This window comes from Microtus pennsylvanicus, chromosome 20 (assembly GCF_037038515.1).
Source record: "Microtus pennsylvanicus isolate mMicPen1 chromosome 20, mMicPen1.hap1, whole genome shotgun sequence".
NCBI classification, from domain to species: Eukaryota; Metazoa; Chordata; class Mammalia; order Rodentia; family Cricetidae; genus Microtus; species Microtus pennsylvanicus.
In genome coordinates, this window is record NC_134598.1 from 31,160,097 (window position 1) to 31,181,266 (window position 21,170).

The 21,170-nt window shown below is 43.0% G+C and overlaps 1 protein-coding gene across 1 annotated transcript in view; it reads left to right on the forward strand.

Annotated features, from left to right (window-relative positions):
• The window catches only part of Cfap54 (cilia and flagella associated protein 54), a 251,885-nt gene that overhangs the window by 179,651 nt on the left and 51,064 nt on the right, over nt 1–21,170 (forward strand). The window contains exons 54-61 of the mRNA XM_075954510.1: nt 250–407; nt 570–746; nt 842–968; nt 4,099–4,254; nt 6,465–6,570; nt 7,570–7,663; nt 12,564–12,662; nt 14,157–14,298. Of these exons, the coding sequence (XP_075810625.1) occupies nt 250–407; nt 570–746; nt 842–968; nt 4,099–4,254; nt 6,465–6,570; nt 7,570–7,663; nt 12,564–12,662; nt 14,157–14,298 (1,059 nt within the window). The remainder of the gene's footprint in view (nt 1–249; nt 408–569; nt 747–841; nt 969–4,098; nt 4,255–6,464; nt 6,571–7,569; nt 7,664–12,563; nt 12,663–14,156; nt 14,299–21,170) is intronic.

The window sequence follows — 21,170 nt, forward strand, 5'->3', positions numbered from 1 at the left end:
TGCCTACCTATTTGCATGTCTCGATCTACCTTCCAGATGGAGTCATTTCATGTAATAACATTACTTTGATAGCATCGGACTAAACTAAAGCACTTTCACCCAAATTAGAACACTTCCCTGCTCCGTGTTTCATGGAAGCCCATTTGTTTTCCATCTGAATGTCCTCTCCTTCTTTGATCTTTGGGGACTCTATGTACATACCCTTCTTGCTTTCTCCTGCATCTCGATGCTCGCCCTTGTCTGTCTTAGAGAATGACATGACGGACTGTCTGAGCCTCATCAATGAAGTGTGCACGGAGGCAAAAAGTGCAGAGGACACGGAGTGCCTGGCCGAGTTCCTGATGCAAGCCGTGATCCTGGGTCTGCAGGAGAAACACTTAAAGGCAGACATCATCAGAAACCTTCAGGTAACGGAGACAGGGTAGCATACACATGTGTGTTTAGGGAACATCCCAGTTGGATCGAAAGGAGGGGATCCTCAGCCCTAATGAATGTGTGTGCACCTGTCACCATGGCCACAGCTCCGCAATGAACTGGAAAACACAAACAGAATCGTGTTCTCTCAATAGGAAATCATCCATTTGCTGGGAGGAAGTGAGTTCCTTTCTCCTCGATCTTGGCTGACTCTGGCAAGAAGCTTCGTTCTAATGGATGACTTAACCAAAGCTGAAAAATTCAAGCAAGGGGCTTCGAAAGAGGACAAATTAATTTTCTTGAATCAAGCACACAACATCCTCATTGCCCAGGTGGGAATGCTTTCAGTGGCCATGAACTTGGGAATGTACTTTTCTATTTTTTCTTCTCCCTCACTGTGACACTGAAGCCACTGTTTCTCTCCTAGATGCTAAATTTTGGAGAGACAATTGAATTCCCTCTCTCAGAAGCTGACTATGCAAATCCACTGCAGCCTTTGAAAAATATCTACCTTCCTCACGTCATGTTACTGGCCAAAATAAAACTGAGAATTGGTAAGAACATTGAAACATCTACCTTCCTAGAGTATCATAGGCATTATTTTGTTTGTTTTGTTTTGTTGGCGGTGGTGTTTTGAGAGAGAGTTTCTCAGTGTAACAGCCCTTAGCTGTCCCAGAAGTAGCTCTTGTAGACCAGGCTGGCCTCGAACTCACAGAGATCTGCCTACCTCTGCCTCACGATTTCTGGGATTAAAGGCATGCACCACCATTGCCCTACTACTATAGGTATTTAAATTGACTTTTCAAGTAGCATATCATAACTTGAAGGATCAGTCTGATGAATGCCCAGGCTCTGCATGCTTAAATAGGTTTGGATTACTTACCACGCGCTAGATTCTGTGATACAAGGATAATCTTCGTGTACAGATCAAGTGTGAGGTTGACTGCAGTAGTCATAATATGTGAAGTGTTCTGCTGTGGACTGTTGCATTTTATTCAGCTACCAGTCTCTGTAACAACATTATTCCCACAGTCTACTTTATTGAAAAAAATCATGGACACCCAGAGTGTGGGTGCATTCCTAAATAATAAACCACTTTTTTTTTTGTTCTCTAAACCACAACTAGTTATTTTACACTCATGTCAAACTGAGGACGGTTTTTGGGGGGCGTATAGAACAGTATATTATGTCTTCTGGTTGTCCCTGATGCCGCTAAGTGCCTGTATCTCTAAAAACAATGCCCATGAAAAAGCATTATCTTAATTGTGCAGATGATAATGGCATGTTTTGTCCCAAAGCCTAGTAACTTGCATCATTTTAAGCAACAAATCTGTGTCCTGTAAATGTGGGAATTGCCAAAGTCTTTGTGTTCTTGAGAGTCAAGGTGTCTTGAAGACGTAGTTTCCACGTCTCGCCACGATGCGTGCTAAGTAAGCAGCGGCCCTTCTGCTAAGACCACCTTGAACACCAGGTGCCGTGGTTGTTTTAGGCAGTGTAAAGAAAGGTGCGCAGTTCTGCTGTGCTCTACCGGTTAGCCCCTTTGGGAAACCTCTCTAAACAGCCCGGGTACAAAGCCAGTTGTCCTGTCCTGACGCTGGTAGCAGCTCTCTGTTGTAATCGGCACCTTCTAGGACCCTTCTGTCTTCTCTACCAGAAGCTGCTCACCAAGAGAATCAGTAGTAGGACTGGACTGGCAAAGAGAGGCCAGCGAGCATATACTTTCCCAAATTTTCTCCTTATCTCTTTCTCCTCCTTTGATCCTTTCTCAGTAGCATCACTGACGCATGAGTTTCAGTACACACATCCCTCTCCCTTGGAAGTCTCCTATCTGATGGAGTTAGCACAACCAGCTGGCCTCTGAGACTCCTTGCAGCTCAGCCAGTGACCACACACAAGCGATTTTCCCTATATTCTGAGCCTACAGTTTATCTGTATTATTAGGACATTTGAGTTCTGTGTGAGCTCAAAGCGCAGCATGTGCAAAAATCAAATCTGCTCTCGGCTTTTCTAACTCACTAATCTTGAAGATCTGTCACCACTCAATGACAATACTGTTGCTTCTTGGTAGACGCACTTGAAGCTGAACAGCTTGCTTTCTGCTATATTATATTAAATACAGCCTTTAAAAACAAAACCACAAGTCGCTTTTCTGTCAAAACAAAGTCAGTTCCACAACAGTTTTTTCTTTCGAGTTGGTGTTTTCTGGGAGAAGGCACATTTCAATATTATGAAGCCCAAACGCTCCCGCAGCTAGCTTCTCAACAGTTTCTCTTTATAGTCTAGATTGCATTGCACATTTGGCTACTTCCTCTTTTTATTCTTTGTGATAGCCTCTGACAGGAAATAGCATGCTTTAAGGTTATATTTATGAAACAGAAGTGGGTGAAATTGTCACCCACTGACCTACAAGACAACCATGTTGTCTGGGTAGTTTCCTGGGACCTTTCCAACATCTGGACGGACCAGATCTCTCTTCTGCTCCCATAGTGCCCTGCAGTTTTTCTTTCTGTGACCAGCCTCATGATATTTGAACTACTTGCCTTGCTGTTTCTGTTCTTAGTTAATCAACAGTTCCACAACCCCACTATTAGGGTACTGTGTTGTAGTTTAGGGTGTGGGCCATGGGGCCAGGCTTAGGTTCAAATCATGATCATGTGACCTTGGGTGTAATGTTGCCCACTCAGAGCTGTGAATCACAGTGCAGTTCATGTGGGGTTCACGAGATGGTACCTGACATGTAGGAACCATTTAACAGTCCTATCTCTTTTTTTCTCATTTATATCTAGTACTCAAACATATAGAAAATATTTTTTGATAAATGTCAGTCTTTGATGCCATATAGAATGGTGTTTCTTCCATTCAGTAATCCTTCCATGCGGTCATTAAAGATGAGCGCTCCCACGGAGTGTGGCATGTAGCCCTTGCCTGTAAGGAGCTTTCTTACCCAGTTATGACGACAGATTACGTAATGAGTAACCAGTGCTTGTAATAGAAAAAACTATTAATATATGCAAGTTTATTAATACCGAACAACATACAACTTCCAGATGTTTCTCTGGTAAGGCCTCTTCTTGAATACATGGAGCTGTCTCTGAGTCTTTGCTGGCCTTTGGGACCCTATTCCTCACACTGTGTTGTCATGTCCAGCCTTAATAAAAGGGAAGGTGCTTAGTCTTACTGCAACTTGATATATCATGTTTTGTTGATACTCATGGGAGGCCTGACTGCCCTTTCTGAATAGAAAGGAAGGAGTAGATGGGTCGGGGAGGCACAAAACAGAGGTGAGGGGGGAGGGACTGGGAGCAGAGGAGGGAAAGGAAACTGGGATCGGGATGTAAAATAATAAATAAATAAATAAATAAATAAATAAATAAATAAATGTTAAAATTACTTTGAGAACAAACAAGGAACATGGAGGTTGTTTTAGAAGCACCATGAAAAGTTGAGAACTTTTGGAGACTATTGTTGTTTTAAAAAGAAGACAGCACATTGGAGATTGCTCAGAGCTCAGTTTACTGTTTTAGCTCCCTGACGAATTAGATATGTGGCTCTCTAAAGCATTCTTGCTACCCGGAACTGTGACAACCCACAGCATTACGGTGAGATTAGTCCCTTGTCTTAGTGGCTTGCGCCAATCGCTGAAGGCTTCACTGTTTTGCCCCCACCCAACTGTTTTGCTTTTAGGACACACGTTGTCCAAGCAGGTGTATTCCAGCAGCAAAAAGAGGGACGTCACAAGGTGGTTGCCTGCTCTTCACCTCTTTGAGATGGCCTTGAAGCTCTGCAAGGGGACAGCTGCCCAGGAGCATGAGGTGGAAGCTGAGATCCTGTTTCAGAAAGGTAGGTGGAGCTTGGTCTCAGAACTGCGATAAAGCTAGTGGAGCCTTGGTGTTATTAATAATCAACTTCCTGTTTGTGAAAACAAGAGCTTTACAAGACACCAGCACTCTCTCTATGTCTCCGCGTCTGAGGAAAGCCTCTCATTAAGTTATAACTAGAAAAAAAAGTTACTATTAATTGATATCCTCGTATAAAGCTTAATGTTTGGTTCAAGAAAATGTCAACTTCAGCCACTTGGCCGCACATCATGTGGCTGGAGAGACGACTCAGCGGTTTTCCCACTGCTAAGTGTGTAAAGCTCCTCGAGAGGACCCACGTTAGGGGAGTCACCACCAGTAACCCCAGCTCCATGGGATCCAGCGAAGTCTTCCGGCCTCTGTGGGTGCCTTCTCTCATGCTCACATATACCCACACAGACACACGTACACATAATTTAAAATAAAAAACTAGGCCTAGAGAGATCACTCAGAAGTTGAGATCACTGACTTGTCTTCCAGAGGACCCAGGTTCGATTCCCAGCATGAATACAGCTGTCACTTCAATTTCAGGGGATCCAATGCCCTCCTTTGGCCTCTCAGGTACTAGCCATACAAATGATACACAGACATACATGCAGGAAAACTCATCTGTACACATAAAAGAAGATATTAAAAACAGAAATAAATCTTTAAAAACACATACTTGTTAAATAATAATTAATAAGACAAATTGAACTTACTAATTAAAAATAATTAAATGAGAACAATAAATTAGCATTTTATATTATTTCATTACCTAGTTAGACATTTTGGTTAATTTCTCTAAGTAAGGTATAGCATAAATTAAAATTTATTAACTGTAGAATACCTGCCTTAGAATTTAAAGACAGTGCATTCATGGAAGTTCACCATGGCCATTTTTACCACAGGAAAACCAAAGCATAACAATTATTGTCCTTTACTGATCTATACACGCCACTTGAGAGTTAGCATCTCACATACCAGGAGCTGTTAAATGAGCATGCCCCGAGGGGAGCTCTGTCGTTCCCCCCTCCTTTCCCTCCTGCTATGCAAAAGCTGTGGATCTTATTCATGGTGAGGATAGGACTTTGCTTTCCTGGCATTTCTACTGCAGGACAGCTCTCTCAGTTCTTGTGCTGGAAGGATGGAATCCACCATGGTTGCCATGGTTGCTGGGAGCCAAGGGATGGATAGGCACTAGCATCATTTCTAAGTATTTTCAAGCATTTGCTGTTTTGTTTTCTAAGGATTTATTTTTCATTAGGTTCATTATTTTTTGTTTGTTTTTTGGCTTTTTTGAGACAGGGTATTTGTAGCCCTGGCTGCCCTGGAACTCACTCTATAGATCAGGCTCTCCTACTCATTTGCCTCTGCCTCCCTGAGTGCTGGGATTAAAGGCGTGTGCTATCACCTCTTGACTTTTGTTAAGCTTATTTTTAAAACTTAAAAGCTTGGCTGGAGAGATGGCTCAGCCATAAAAGGCTAGGCTTACACCAGTATAAATATATAACTTAAAAATTGATAAAAATTATATATATTTCAGTACAGTGTAATGCTTTCATATATATATAATCAGCACCTCTGTTTCCCGTACTTCAGCAACTGGTGCTCCACTTTAGACCTCATGAATGGAGCTTTTTCAGATTCATGAACTGATGTAAGTAACATCATGCAGTGTTTACCTTCCTGTGCTTAGCTTCTTTTGCTTAACATAGTGTCCCATGTTCATATGTGCAAATGGCAACATTTCTTTCATTTTATGCTAGATAATATTCCTGTGTGTGCGTATCACTTTGAAAAAAAAATCCATTTAACCTCAAAGAGTACTCAGACTTATTCTGTCTTTGTGTTATGAATATTGCTGCAGTGAACATAAGGATACAGCTGAGCCTATATGTAAAACAGACAAGAGCAAGAGAGAAAGGGGTGTTAGAGAAGAGGAATCACAAAGGAAAGGGACCGAGGAAAGGAAGCTGTAATGCCAGTGGTGCTGGGAAGCAAAGGTGTCTTTATGGGAAGCATTTCAGACATTCCTGGGGAAGGAAGCGGTAATTCGTTCATCCTCAGCTTCTCTTCCATCAAGGAGTGATGGACGGACAAGCGGAGGACAGCAGGCCAGCTTCCAGGGTTTGTAGAATGAAGCATCTGTGCTTCCGTCATAAATTACAGAAAAGGGGGGACCATGCTCATGCATGTTGCTTCTTCTTGCAGGCAGAATAGAACGTCAAATCCTGAAGGAAGAGAAATCTCCAATTTCTCAAGTAGAGAGTTTTTTCGAAGCTATTCAAATAAGCCTGAAAACTGATCAGAACTCAGGGTAATGGAGACCATTTAATTCTTGTAGAACTTTTCCTGTGTGGTCTGAGCTCTGTGTAGTAGGGCACGCAAGATTCAAGAAAGGTATGAGGGGTTGGGGATGTAGCTCAGTGGTAGAGCGCTTGCCTAGCAAGTGCGAGGCCCTGGGTTCAGTCCTCAACTTTGGGGGAAAAAAACTAAAGTACCAAAGAAAGGGGTGAGTGAGAGACCTGGTCACGGCAGGGTTCATGCACTGGGGCTAACCCAGACAGCAGGTTTACCTACCTGCTTCTCAAGCTTGTTGCTTCTGACTCTGACCTAAGGCGGCCTTAACAGGAAAGTGGGGGGATGCTCCCATATGTCACAGTGGCATTCTAGGCTGCTAGCTGGCTCTCACCTAGACCCAGGTCTCCTGTCAATATCAAGACTATGGGGTATTCCTCTGGACTATCAGTTTACAACTAGAAGAACCTACCATGAATGTTAAAGAGTTTAGAAGGATTTATTTACACGGTCTCTGTAGCCATCCATACTAATAGCCTACTTAAGTCAGTTAAAAAATGACCACAATATTGATGGGAAGCCACTGTTGTTAGGCCAGGACTGAAAGAGACTTCAATTGATACCTTTAATAGATTATATCTAGATCTGAGCATTACTGCCTTCTGAGGTGGTCTCTGTCTATTTCCATTTCCATTAGTGTAGGAGAGTAGACAGACACCTGTATTCAAGGATGGCTTCTTTTACTATGACTTCTTTAGTGATGCTTCACTGGAATGTTCCAGAAAGGTCTTGCTAAGCTTTGCAGCGGTCATAGCCCAGGATGTCGCCAGCATAAGCCCAGATAGAATGCTGAGCTTTCTCAAGAGCTTCTCCTTTCTGAGGAAGATCCTGCTAGCTGCAGCCTCAGGATGCATAGGTTAAGAGAAGAACACTTGTCTGTCCTTCCTGTTTACTCTCCCCGACCCTGTTGGCGAAAAGTACAACCACCAAGACTAAGTGTAATGTCCTTTCATTTTAGGTTGATCAAAGACTCCTACCTAGAAATTGCCCTGGTGTATTTCCATCTGAAGAAGCCGAGGAAGAGAGTGTCAGCGACCCCATCAACACTCAAGGTAACAGCTGTGTTCAGGGGGATCGGAAACCTTTGATCATTTGCAGTGATTCTGCACTGTGGAAATAATGAGGCATTTTCCTAGATGACTTGGAGACATCAGCTCATTACTTCATAGTCATATGTATCACCATTAATAAAAACCCAGAGACAGAAATTGGGATCCAACCCAAAGGTCAGAAAAGCAAAACAGCCAGCTACTGGCTCTTGCCTCTGCCTCAGTCCAAAATGGCGATCCTGCCTCCAGGAATCTCAGAATGAGTCTGAGCCTGTGAGCTGTCTCCTCTTGTTTTATAATCCTCTCTAGGGCAGGGATTAAAGGTGTGCACCACTTTCTATGGCAAACTAGCGTGGCTACTGGGATTAAAGGTGTGTGTCCCCACTGCCTGGTCTGTAAGGCTGGCCAGTGCAGCTCTTTTCCTCTCTGAACATCAGGCAAGCTTTGTTCAAATACAAATGAAATAGCCCGACAATCACATTTGCAGTCACCTCTTGGGAACCTTTTGGTAGAACTCTGGAAATTGATTTCATGTTGGTGTTTCTGCTTGTAAAAATGCTGGTTATGTAAATACACAAAGGCAATGGTCAGGCATGCTCGGGAGAATATAGGAATGGACACACAGTAATGTTGAAGTTAATATGGCCTGTTGGTGTCATTCACATCTCACAGATGTATCAAGCATCAGCTGTGATAGAGGCGATCTTCTAGAAGGTGCTGAGTCAGTGCTGAGACAAGCTGGTGGAGGGAGACAGGCCGTATGGCCGCAGACATGGAAAATCAGAAGGGAGTGAGGGAGAAAGAGGGGCTGAGCAGGGCTCTTGGTAGTGAAACTCACGAGGAAATTATTTGGGTTGCTGGGGTGGCTCATAAAGGTGGCACTTTGGTGTGATGTCATGATGGGAGGCTTCGGATAAGGCGCGAGTTGTGCAGACTCCCAGGAGGATTCAGTACCCACAGCAGTGCCTGGGAACTAACGTGCAGACACATCTCCCCAAGTCTTGCTGAAGGCAGATAATGACTTGTCACTTAGGAAGGTGGACTTGGGGTCTGGGGTTCCCAGCAGCCTCCCAGGTCCGGATGATGTGCATAGGTGCTCTGTAGTACCAAAGATTCTGACCGAGGAAGATCCGAGGAAAGAAATAAGGCAGGTTGCTTTGAATAACATGATTATTGTTGGGTTGTAGTAAATGTTCATATTTTCCTCACCAAATGATCATTGACTCTGCAAGATCTTTTCAGAAAACAGTGGGATCCAAATGTTAAAAATCCAATCTTAAAAATTTTAGCACTTTTTATCAATTCTTTGTGGATCTCATATCATGTATCTCGATTCCACTCATCTTCTCATTCCTCTGAACCCATCCCCCAAGATTTTTTTTTAAATTTTGTTTATTTGTTTGTTTTCAGATAAGGTCTCTCCATGTAGCCCTGGGTGTCCTGTAGAGCAGGCTGGCCTTGAACTCACAGAGCTCTACCTGCCTCTGCCTCCCAAATGTTGGGATTGAAGGCACACACCACTGCAATTGTTTCAAATCTCTAATTTTTGAGATGTCATAAGCATGACTTAAAACTTTAGGCAAATATAATTAATTCGTCAATCAAATTATTTATATGCTAGCTGTATTAGGTGGGTATCACCATTTAAAAAATAAAAATGATTATAAGCTAGGAAAGGTTGCTCTGGGGGTATGATAAAAATGCTTATTACCAGTTAGAGAAAAGCATGAGTGTGGTTTCTATAGAGAACAGTGCTGGCGTGAATCTCATTACTTCTCGGCCTGTCCAGGAGATGTGATTGTAATTATGAATGTGAAATAGGGTTTGCAGAAAAACAATGCTATAATTCCATAAAATTTGACATAGCAAATACTTTAACAAAATATAAACTTGCTAGAGTCATAGAAAATAGCCCAAAATGAACAAAAACACCCTTCCAGGTATATTTGCACTCTTGAAATACAGCATTTGATGTTTGTCTTAGTAGGAATAACACAAAATCCCTTAAAAATCAGCAGGAACTGGGCCACTGAGCTGGGTCAGTCAGTCAAGGCTCTTGCCACCAAGCCAGATTCCCATGATGCTCCTGGTAGGAGAGGACCAATTAGAGCAAGTAGTCCTGTGGCCTCCTTACATGTGTCCCCGAAATAAGCCAATAAAATGTGATGAAAATAAGCAATAGTATCTTTTCACTCTATGGTGTGCAGACAGGACAGGCTTGGCCTTGGATCTCAGCCTGACGTCCCAGAGTGACTTCCAAAGCCTCGCTTCTCCACCTCTGATATGGAGATGGCTATTCATATCTTTTAGTGTGGCTAGGAGCGCAAAGTATTGAGCATGATGTATTAGGTACCGTTAGCTTCACGTAACTCAACACAACCTCTGTATTCTTTATTAAGTATTTTCTATGTAGTAGATTACCCAATAATTATTAGTTAAGTCTAATGAACTATTTGGAGCATTCATTCATTCATTCACTCGCACGAGGCATGCCATCCACCTTCCCTGCAGGGTCCAGAGTCTAGCAAGGGAAAGACACCATAGAATGGCACCTTGATAAGGATGCAAACACAGTATGCCAAGGTGGAGATGCCGGACACACTGATTCTCTTTTGTGGGCATACTGTAGAAGACTTCACAGATGAGAAAGTTTAGAAGAGGAATGGGATTTCCCCAGCAGTTAAATGAGGAAAAATAGTTCAAAGAGAAAAAGATCAGTTGCAGCAGCTTTTTCATCTCTACAAATTCTAGACACAGGTCTCCCACTGGATGTACGATTTGCAAATATTCCCCTCCCCCCAGCTGGTGGCTTGTGGTGTTTAGAGACACAGATTTAAGTTGTTATGAAGTTCCAGGATGAGCTTGCCCTTTCTCAGCGATCGTGTTTGGAGTGGCATGCGAAGATCTTTAGAATCCATTGATCTTCGAGCCCACCTTTACGAAGGTTTAGCTCTCTGTCGCTGTAGCTCTGGGTAAGAGCTCGGGTTTCAGAGCACATGCCCTCCAATGCCACGATTCATCTTCGGAATTCTTTTGTACTTGCAAACCTTCACATCTTTTTACACATCTTCCAGTCTGCCTCCCAATTTTCAAAATGAAAACGGAATTGGATCTTTTGAGGAATTCTGTTGAAGCTACAGTACAATCTGGTGACAGCTTGTCTTAACAATATTACATTATATTATAGAAATGGAATTGATTTGCACATATTGTTGAGTTTTAAATCCCATGGCCTCACTGACTGTGTTTGTTGATTTTAATAGTGTGCATGTGTATGTGTGCACATATGTATATGTGTGTAGATGTGTGTGTGTGTGTGTGTGTGTGTGTCCTGGGATTTCCTGTCTATAGGATCACATCTTTTACAAGTAAATATGTTTTTTTAATGTTTCTATTTCCAATCATCTCCAGGCTTCTCCTTTTCTTCTCTGGTCTGATCACATGGTCTGTGCAATGTTGATACTCCCCCCCCCCATCTAAAACAGTAAACCCACAATGTTCTTTCTCCAGCCCATTTTTTAAAAAGTCTATTTTGAGCCCAAGTCCAACCTCCTCAGGAATGTTTTCTTCTCCCTTAACAGTAGCTACTTTCTCCAGTGTTTGCATTGCTAATTGTTCTCACCTTACTCTGGATTCTTCCATTCATGGCTGTCAGTCTTTCTTCCAGATTTGCAGTAAGCAAACTGCTCAGGCTTAGTAGGGTAGTCATTGCTATGCTAAAGCCCACATGGTTCCCAGTAGGGTCTTATCTTGGACCTAATGTACAGTTCAGATGCCCACGGGGAAGTCTCTCCTGGTGTCCTTTTCACTTGTGTAGGCTGGCACATCAGATCATTGGACCCCATGGCTCAGTATCCTTAGTATCCAGGACTTCACTCCTTCCCCATGAGTCTTGCAGCCAGAGATAAACCATTGGCATGCTTCATGTCACTGCATTTAATTCTCTAGTTTTCTTCCAGATTAAAGAAATAACAAAAAATTAGAACTTAGGGGGTCTAATTACTTAATTTTTGTTTGTTTGTTTTTAGAGACAGGACTTCTCTCTGTAGCCCTGGCTGTCCTAGAACTCACTCTGTAGACCAGGCTTACATTGAACTCAAGAGATCCACCTGCCTCTACCTCTATAGGGATTAAAGGCCTGTGTCGCCATACGTGGTCTAATTACTTAAAATTTTAAAAATGGACTTAAAATTTATTTACTTCAGTTATCATTAAAAGTATTAGTTACTGTATTTGCTGTATTTATTTTTGTAGCATTAAATTTCTTGGGTCTAAGAATTGAATGCATGCATTTGTATATGTAAAAACCTTCCCTTGTGGTTTCCTTCCTACTGTTACACTGAGTTATGAAATCCCTTTAGCATTTTTCATAATAGTAACCTAATATCCAATCACTGCGTTACTCAGGAGAAGGAGACAGGGACTCTTGAGTTTAGGGCCTGCAGGACTTTGAGACCCATGTCAAAACAACAGAAAAACAGGACAAATTTAATTATTATCATTCCTGGTCTGTTTGTCCACAATATATTCAGTGTTAATAACCTTTACTAAAATGGAATTTGACATCAGTTAAAGAGATAATTTTATCAAAGTATTTCATAAATCATGTAAACTCACTATAGAAAAATTAGGAAAAGGTAAATATTCTTAAGACTTGGTATAATATTTGCTTACATAGACAGTAATGAATGCACATTTTAAAAAGTAGGATCATACTTGCAATTTTTAAATTTTAAGCCTGTAGTTTTCTTTTTGATATACTTTAAACATCTTCTCATGGCAGTAACATGCTGTCCTTTGTGATGGCTCCATATCATCCCATCAGCATGCCGTCCAGAGAAGATGAGGTTTGCCATGAGACCCCGAGTCTCTACCCTGAAATGCTCTCTATTTCCTATTTCAGCCTTTTCCCAGAAGGCACAGTTCTATTAAAGAACCAATCGCAAGTCGATTTGAGATGTACACCTCACTAGCCTGGATTGCAATCCGAGCTGCTGCGCAGGTTAGTGTGTGCATGTTGGCTCTCCCATTGTCTGTGTCCCCCTCTGTTGACTCTCCCATTGTCTGTGTCCCCCACTGTTGACTCTCCCTGTTGTCTGTGTTCCCCACTGTTGACTCTCCCATTGTCTGTGTCCCCCACTGTTGACTCTCCCATTGTCTGTGTCCCCCACTGTTGACTCTCCCATTGTCTGTGTCCCCCATTGTTGACTCTCCCATTGTCTGTGTCCCCCACTGTTGACTCTCCCATTGTCTGTGTCCCCCACTGTTGACTCTCCCATTGTCTGTGTCCCCCACTGTTGACTCTCCCATTGTCTGTGTCCCCCTCTGTTGACTCTCTCTGTTGTCTGTGTCCCCCATTGTTGGCTCTCCCTGCTGTCTGTGTCCCCCATTGTTGACTCTCCCATTGTCTGTGTCCCCCACTGTTGACTCTCCCAATGTCTGTGTCCCCCACTGTTGACTCTCCCATTGTCTGTGTCCCCCACTGTTGACTCTCCCAATGTCTGTGTCCCCCATTGTTGACTCTCCCATTGTCTGTGTCCCCCACTGTTGACTCTCCCAATGTCTGTGTCCCCCACTGTTGACTCTCCCATTGTCTGTGTCCCCCACTGTTGACTCTCCCAATGTCTGTGTCCGCCATTGCTGATTCCCCCTGTGCCCTCCATCTATCAGCTTGCATAGCAGCACAATGAATCTGCTTGAGAGAAAGAAGTTACACTTGGTGAGGGATCTCTATCTGCCATGTCATTTTGGAAACTTTACAGGTAGTCTCTACACATGTGTAGCATTTAGAATCTCCTGAAACCAGACACAACTGTTTCCATTGTCCCTTAATGAACTATTGGATATACATGTGTACCTGGCTGACATTTTGGCAAATGCGTTTCACAGCTGGATGATGTAACTCATTTAAAGTGACTTGTGCGTTAATTAAATCGTCAAAGCTAACCAACTGGTTTGACTGTGCTGCGTATTCCACATGTGAGCAAGGGATCACATGCTCTTTTTTTTCATATGGTGATCTTTTTCTTCCAATGTATATCAAATATTATTTTATGAATTCATGTCTTCATGTTTATTGTTTATTGTCTCTGTCTATATTGTACTGTATTAGAACAGCAGACATTGGATAATTCATGTTCAGCATGGCTCTACCAATTCATAGTTTTTGAGGCTGGTAGGTTCAAGACCAAGGGCCAGGTCATGACCTTCTTGCTCTATCATTGCCTGCAGAAGGTGGAAGGGCAGAAACAGATATCAAATGGGAAGACAGCTTTTCGTGTAAGAAGGAGCTTATTCTGTAACTACTCTCTCAACCCACGCCTCAGGGCTGAGCTCTTTTGACTTAATCATCTACTGAAATGTTCCCCTCCACCCCCCACCCCCGCCCTGGTGTCACTATGGGGATCAAATGCTCAGCACACGTACTTAGAGGGACACAGTCAAACCATAGCCTATGCTAACACAAAATAGATGAATTCTAGTGTGTTCATTCTAGGTCAGTGAAGCTGTGCTGGCAATCAACCTCATGATCGGAAAGAAGAATGCCAGGACCGACAAAGTCAACCAACTGGCGTTGCCAAACATTCCAGAGTTTGCCATCGTGGATCTTTTCTCTTCGTATACAGATTATTTACTCGGTATGTTTGGATGGCTACAGAGTCTTCTCTGTGTAACATGCAACCAACTCTAAGACTTCAATGTTGTGGTTCATTGACCTTTTGCTTTGAGGAGATGATGGTTTGTGGAGTCTCCAGGATCCCAGGGCCAGTTGCCAAAATAGGGTATACTCAGTTCTCTACCTGAGCATACATGTTACTCAGCTGGCTGCTGTGTGTCAGGGCCCTGGGGATGGCATGACCTTATGTTGTTTGTCTTAACATATATGTGTGTCAGAAGGTAACCTTTTGTTTGAGGGAGTTTCTGTGATCCTCCGGCCCAAAACATTCACCGACTTATACTTTCCAAGGACTCTCTAGTCTTCGTTAGTATTTCACATTTGTGTGTCTGAGTGTGTGCATTTAAGTGTGTCATCCATTCATTAAGAGCAGGATCTGCACTATTTTATTTTATCTTCAAGAGAGCACACCATCACTTGCACACCCCAGGCATTCAATCTGTGAAATGAACTGATGAACGCCAGGTGAATAGAGTTTAAGATTGACTTTACTGCCGTCTTTATGACTTTTATCTGTGGTGGACGCAACAGGAATGTACTTAACATTCATTTTTGCATTTTTTCATCCACTTGTCCAAAATGTTTAGTGAATGTTTCTGATATACTAAGCCCTGAAACAGGTGCCAACCAAGGAGTGAGGGGGCGCTGAATGTTTCAGTGAGACTGATGTCTGTGTTGTTGGTTTGTTTGGCTTTTGGTGTGAATGAAACTCCCTTGAATCCAACCAGGTGGCAGTGGCCTCCTCACAGTCCTGGGGACCAGCCTTCTCTGCTGAAGGGTCACTTTTCAGAGATGCTCTCGCATCTCACGTCATTGTCCTTCAAGATCCTTTTATATTATTCAGTGGCCAAGACTTTCTGGTGTAACAATGTTTTTCTGGAGGTCACATGTTGATTCGAGAGCTTTCTTTATTGAAACTTTATTCTTAAACCTTTATTGATCTCATGCCTGGTTGAAGTTTGCTATCTCGGGCTTCTGGGTCATTACCCACACCTGTATCTGGGCTCTCCCATCTCCTTGGCATCATAAGATGAATTCACTAGAGACAATGCCTCTGGCCCTGCCAGAGAAGTTTAACAACCTGAAACTGGTCATATTTCTCATGCTTTCAGAGATCAGATGAGATCTTCTTCTATCAGATTAATTTTGGGTGATGGGTCTACTTTATTCTACTCCTTTCTGTGTGGTGTTCACTTTTAGGGATAACATATTAGGCTCATCTAAGATGGCCCGAGCATCCCTCAGGGACTCACAGCTAAGAGCATCTTTATTCTTCTCCTGTGCTCTGCTATGGGCTGCAGATGGGGCTTGGACCTGCTCCGTGAGCATCTGCTATGTGCTCCAGCCTGCAGAGTGCTCATGGCTGCCCACAGCCTGCTCCACTCAGCAGATTACCAGGGCAAGAGCCAGAAGTCAGATCACACAGGCTTCCGAAGGCCTCTCTTACCAACTTATCCTGCTGCTTATAGCCGTGCTCAGTGTGAGCAGGGCAGGGTCATGTGCTCTGCCTGCAGATGGGGTGAGATGTCTGTGAATGTTCACTGGATAACCATCTACACTAATACTCACCAAGGGCAGTCAGTGTCTAGAGGTTCCTGAGAAGAATCATGAGCGTCTGTACAGAAAGACAGGGAGAGTTGTTGCCATGGATGCACAATGGAGGACGGTATTCTCTCAACCAACCGATATCAGTTGGTCCAGTTGAGCCATTTTCATCTTCGCTTAATTGGGATTTCGTTGTTGCTGTTCTGTGTGGACAGCTTTCCTAGCGCACATTCTGCTTTCTTTGGTTTCTGCTTTAGACCGTTAACACTTCTTTACTTTTTTAACCATGAAATTGCTCGGTTGTAAAGTCTAATCTGTTTTTCATTTTACCTTGCACACAGAATATTAATCTTGCCCTGCAGTCTTTTCCTGGCAGGCTGATAATTAATGCATGCTGATGACTTCGCTCATTTCTGTGTTTGGGTTGGAAGGAAGTTCTGAATTCCCACCTGATTTCCACAAATACACAGATGGCCATGAAGTTCATATTAAAATGACTTGCTAAAGGGAAAAAATCTCTCAACAACAACAAATAAAACTTGTTTGATTTCCTCCTCATTAGCATAAATTAGCATCCAGAAGAGGAACCTCAGTAATCTAGCTTTAAACAATATTAGTATTCATGTACGCATGAGGGGGTGAGCGATAGTCATCGTTTTATGCACAGAGAGCAGTGCCCGATATTTCTTCCCCCCTCCTTTCCTCCCCACTCCTTTGTGGTGCTATTGATGGAATCTGGAGTCTTAAGCTTGCTAAGTATCTGTCTCAGCACTGAGCTGCACCCCAAGTCCTGTACAGATGCTTATGTCTCCCAGAGAGGAGTCACGGAACAAACAGCAGGGAGGCAGGGCTTCCCTTCCATGGGCCTCTAGCCATGGGCAGTTAGAACAGGCATAGACATTGACATATACAAATCTCTTAGAAAGCATACTCATGAAGTAGGGTTAATTCACCAGAAGCTAACTGGATGTCTTTGTGGAAATTGGGAACGATCAGGATGGTGTAAGAGTTTGCTGGGAGCCTTCCTTTATCCTGGGAGTGGTGTATTATAGGACAGATGTAAACCAGTACCAGATGAAAAGGGAATCAGATGTTCTTGACAAAGCAATCCAAGACCTGAGCTGTAATGACAGAACAGCTACCTGTGGAAGCTGGGCTCCAGAGTTCCTTGCCAGGACCTGAGAGTAATTATAGGCATTCATAGGACACTGAAAAATCCCAGCAGAATGCTTGGTCTTCTTGGTTGAGTATTCTGCGCATTGTCTTGTAGACCCCACAGTGATGGTACTGGCGATGGGGAACCATGTTTAGATTCAGCCTGAGAACACTTCTTAGATGCTGACTTTGCGGTTATGTTCAAATATACACAATCTTCTAGCCTTGATTTTCTCGTGACCTTGATATTAATTTGACAGGGATAAAACATATTAAATTCTCTAAGACACTTTAAATTAAAAATACCGTTTTGGATTAGTGGTCCCAGATTCAGCCTCTCACAACTAAATACACATGAGACACAGAAAGCTACACATGCAGGCCAAGTTGATGAACTCGCTGTCAAGACTGCAGAGACTTGTGGAGCATAGCTGAGAACGCTGTTGGTGTTTAGCATGTGCTTTCCCCCCAAACACAGCTGATCTTTCTGCCGGAAGGAGTGGGACTTGTGCTTCCCTTCCTTCCTTGGTATTTGTTCAGAGACGAAGTCAACACCCACTGAACACAGGGACTCCGTTTCTCTATAGCTGTCTCATTCTCTTGCTCCTCCACGGCACAGTTAGTAGCGGGGAAGTGAAGTGATGCGTTTTGTACTCAAATCCCAGACAGTTAGATCACTTACCTGCGGGACAGACCGAAATCTACCTGTGCTAGAATAGAGGAGGGATTTGCGTATGCGCGTGCGTGTGTGCGCGTGTCCGTCTGTGTACTGTTTCACTAGAAACAATTACCAAGGCATGATGAGAATGAATTCCAGTGGAGGAGAGCTGTCCTGGTCCAGTGTCTACAAAAGCCCAGAGCTTTGAAGAGATAGCTCATTGATCACTTAAATTTGAGAAGGGCCCTGGATAGATGTCTTAGTGCTTGAGGAGATTACTTTACACATGTGAGACCCAGTGAGTGGGTTCCCAACACCCACCTAAACACTGAGTGCCTGTGGTGACCCACTTGAAATCCCAGGACTTTGGAAGGAGATATGGGATCTTCAGGTAAAGCTCGATTGATAAACTGGCCAAATCAGCAAGTGCTGAGTTCAACAAGAAGCTCTGTCTCAGTAAATAAAATGGCCATCGACTAAAGAAGATATCCAACATCCACCTTTGTCTTCCACCAATATCTACCTTTATCTTGGCACACAGATGTGCACCTGTGAACATCCATATACATGCACACAAGCTTGAAAAAAGCCAAGAGGAGACAGTGCCATGGGTCTTAGTCAACTGTCAATGTGATCGGTTTTTAGGTAAGAAGTATTATACTGAGTAGAGTCACACTGCAAAACAAGAAGCAAGATGATGCATGGGAAATGGCAATGGGATGCCATCTTCCTGAAGATGGACATGAAGAGGTGCCTGTCAGAGACCCAAAGGAGACAGAGTTATATACCCTTAGTAGGGCCCTCACAGCCAGGGACCGACGACAGCAGAAGCCCAAAGGCTGGATTACTAGCTGATAGCTATAGGTCATCTATCTATCTATCTATCTATCTATCTATCTATCTATCTATCTATCCTCTAGGGTTAATCCAGGGAGAGCGTCAGTTATGCTCATCATTACAAATGAGACGAGATGCCGAAGTCATGAAGCTCAGCCATCTTCCTCTCTTAGTTCAGCCCCTCGTCTACCCAGCTCTGGGAAGTACGGCTAAGCATCATGTCAGACATGAGAAGACACTCAACAGGACTCAATGCAGAGCTGGTGTTCGTTTAGAGTCGGTCTATCCAAGGGCTTTAACTGATTTGAAAACTCCTTCTGCCCATTCTAACTCAAAAGCATAGAGCAATTCTGCCAAGAAGTGAACAGAATTTGTTTTCATTCCTGGCTGAGCTTGACAGCAGAAAAACACAACCTTGTTCTCAAAGTAAAATGGAGTATTTTTTAGCAGGGGTAGCCAGACAGTCTTGCTGGAGTGGTTAGAATCTGGTCCTAGGCTGGGCGGTGGTGGCGCACGCCTTTAATCCCAGAACTCGGGAGGCAGAGGCAGGCGGATCTCTGTGAGTTCGAGGCCAGCCTGGTCTACAAGAGCTAGTTCCAGGACAGGAACCAAAAAAGCTATGGAGAAACCCTGTCTCGAAAAAAAAAAAAAAAGGATCTGGTCCTAGTGGTGGGGCTAGGACTTTGCTGTCTGCTCACGGATGTGGGTGAAAGAGCCCCACAGGGAGAGAAAACAACCTAGCCAATGGCATGGAGTTGGAGTTCATAATAGTTTAGTCCTTGAGCTGGGCTTTAGAAATATCCTGCCTCCTGGCGAGAGCAGAAGCAGTACTGAAACGGACCCCCCTGGGAGGAGTCAAACTCACTCTGGTTATAAGGGTGGAAGTCACACCAAGTCAAAGGCTCAGGGAACTCAGCACACTTTATCTCAGTACAGGAAGACAGGGAGCTCTGGCTGGGGGCCATGGCAACAGTTGCAAAGGGATGCTCCCCAGTGCTGGGCATGAGGGACTCTCCCGCTCCTTTCTGTAGTCCTCCTGAGGGTGGTTTTAGCCTCCATCTCAACAGTGTCTAACATCTGTAGATCAGAACGAGAAAAAACAGTCACCTTTTAGTCAGAAAAAAATTTTGTTTGTTGAAGCAAAACTTGTCTGGTTTTAATTTCCCTTTGTGGCATTAAATATCACAACTTTAGTTACACATGTAAATAAGATTAAACAGTCAAAATCTAAATAATTTAAATTCATTACTATAAAAATTATGTTGGATTTTATAAAACCATTTTACAGTATGTATATTAAATGTTACATATAGAGAGCTTACTATTATTCAAATTAATATTTTAAGAAAAGTAAAATAAAATATTCCTCATAAGTGATAAATATCAACAGAAAAGTAACCATTGACAGTGAAAAATTAAATTGTTGCAGATTTATTCTACTCCAAGAAAACAAATTTGAAAAGCTCTATACAATTTATAACTGTCTGGAAAAAATGTAATATTTTAGAAAGGTAAAAATATTAGATCTATTACAAAGGAGGTAATAAAGCTATGTTAGAAATTAAAACTGGATGTTCACGTTTATTAATTTAAGAAGATCATTAATAAATTTACCACAAGTTAGCAGAAATAACTTATTACAAATGTATTTAATATCTGGTTTTCTAAAAATTAGTTGACCTCTCCGACCTTCTGATGTTAGTCTGCAGCAATGTAATGTTTTCACTGAAGTAAGAAAGAAAATCCAGCCAAACATAGATATGTAGTTAGGAAATGCCGAACATTTAAAGAGCTTCTTCAAATAATTCTATTCCTCTTTGAATCTGAAGCGGTGTGGTGAAGGGTGTTCTGGGGGAGGGTTGTTGATTCTAGGACGTTCTCTGAAAGCACATCACTGATCTTCTCCTCCTCTACAGCAAAGCATATCAGTCCACCTTGTGGCCCGTGTGGGCCTCTACCTCATCCGTATTGTAACATCATGTATTATCTCTTAGATATTGCTCCTTGGTCTCCCATGAGCCCTAGAGTCCTCGCTATCTCTGTTGAAAGAATTGAGAGGATATGCGGGGCATAGTGAGGAAGGTAGGTGGAATAGCCACAAGATAAAGTGGGGCGCTCTAAGGCGGTGGTCCTTCCTGATGCCGTGACCCTTTAATACAGTTCCTCATGGTGTGGTGACCTCCAGCCGTAAAGTTATTCCATTGCTCCATAATCTTGCTACTGTTATAAATTGTAATGTAAATATCTGTGGTTCCTGATGCTTTTAAGTCACCCCTGCGAAATGGTTGTTCAACCCCCAAAGGGTCCCGACCCACAGGTTGAGAACCACTGCTCTAAGGGGAGCGTAGGCAGTGACGGAGGGACCACTGTGGAGGAACAATCTCAAGAGCCGAGAGTGGGCAGTGGCCCAACTGTGTTGCCTTACACTTACAGGCAGGATTCGTCTACTTTTCAAACTTCTGGAGAGAATAGCTTTCATGAGAGGCTTTTCTGTCCAGGTGATTGACAGGTCCATTTTGGATGAACTTCAGTCTTTGCTACAGGATAGGGGGTGTTTTCTTGGAGGGTTTTCTCACCAAGGCTTAACTAGAGAGTGATGGATTCGGTGGTGAGTTCGCAGGAATGGATGACCGTAGAAG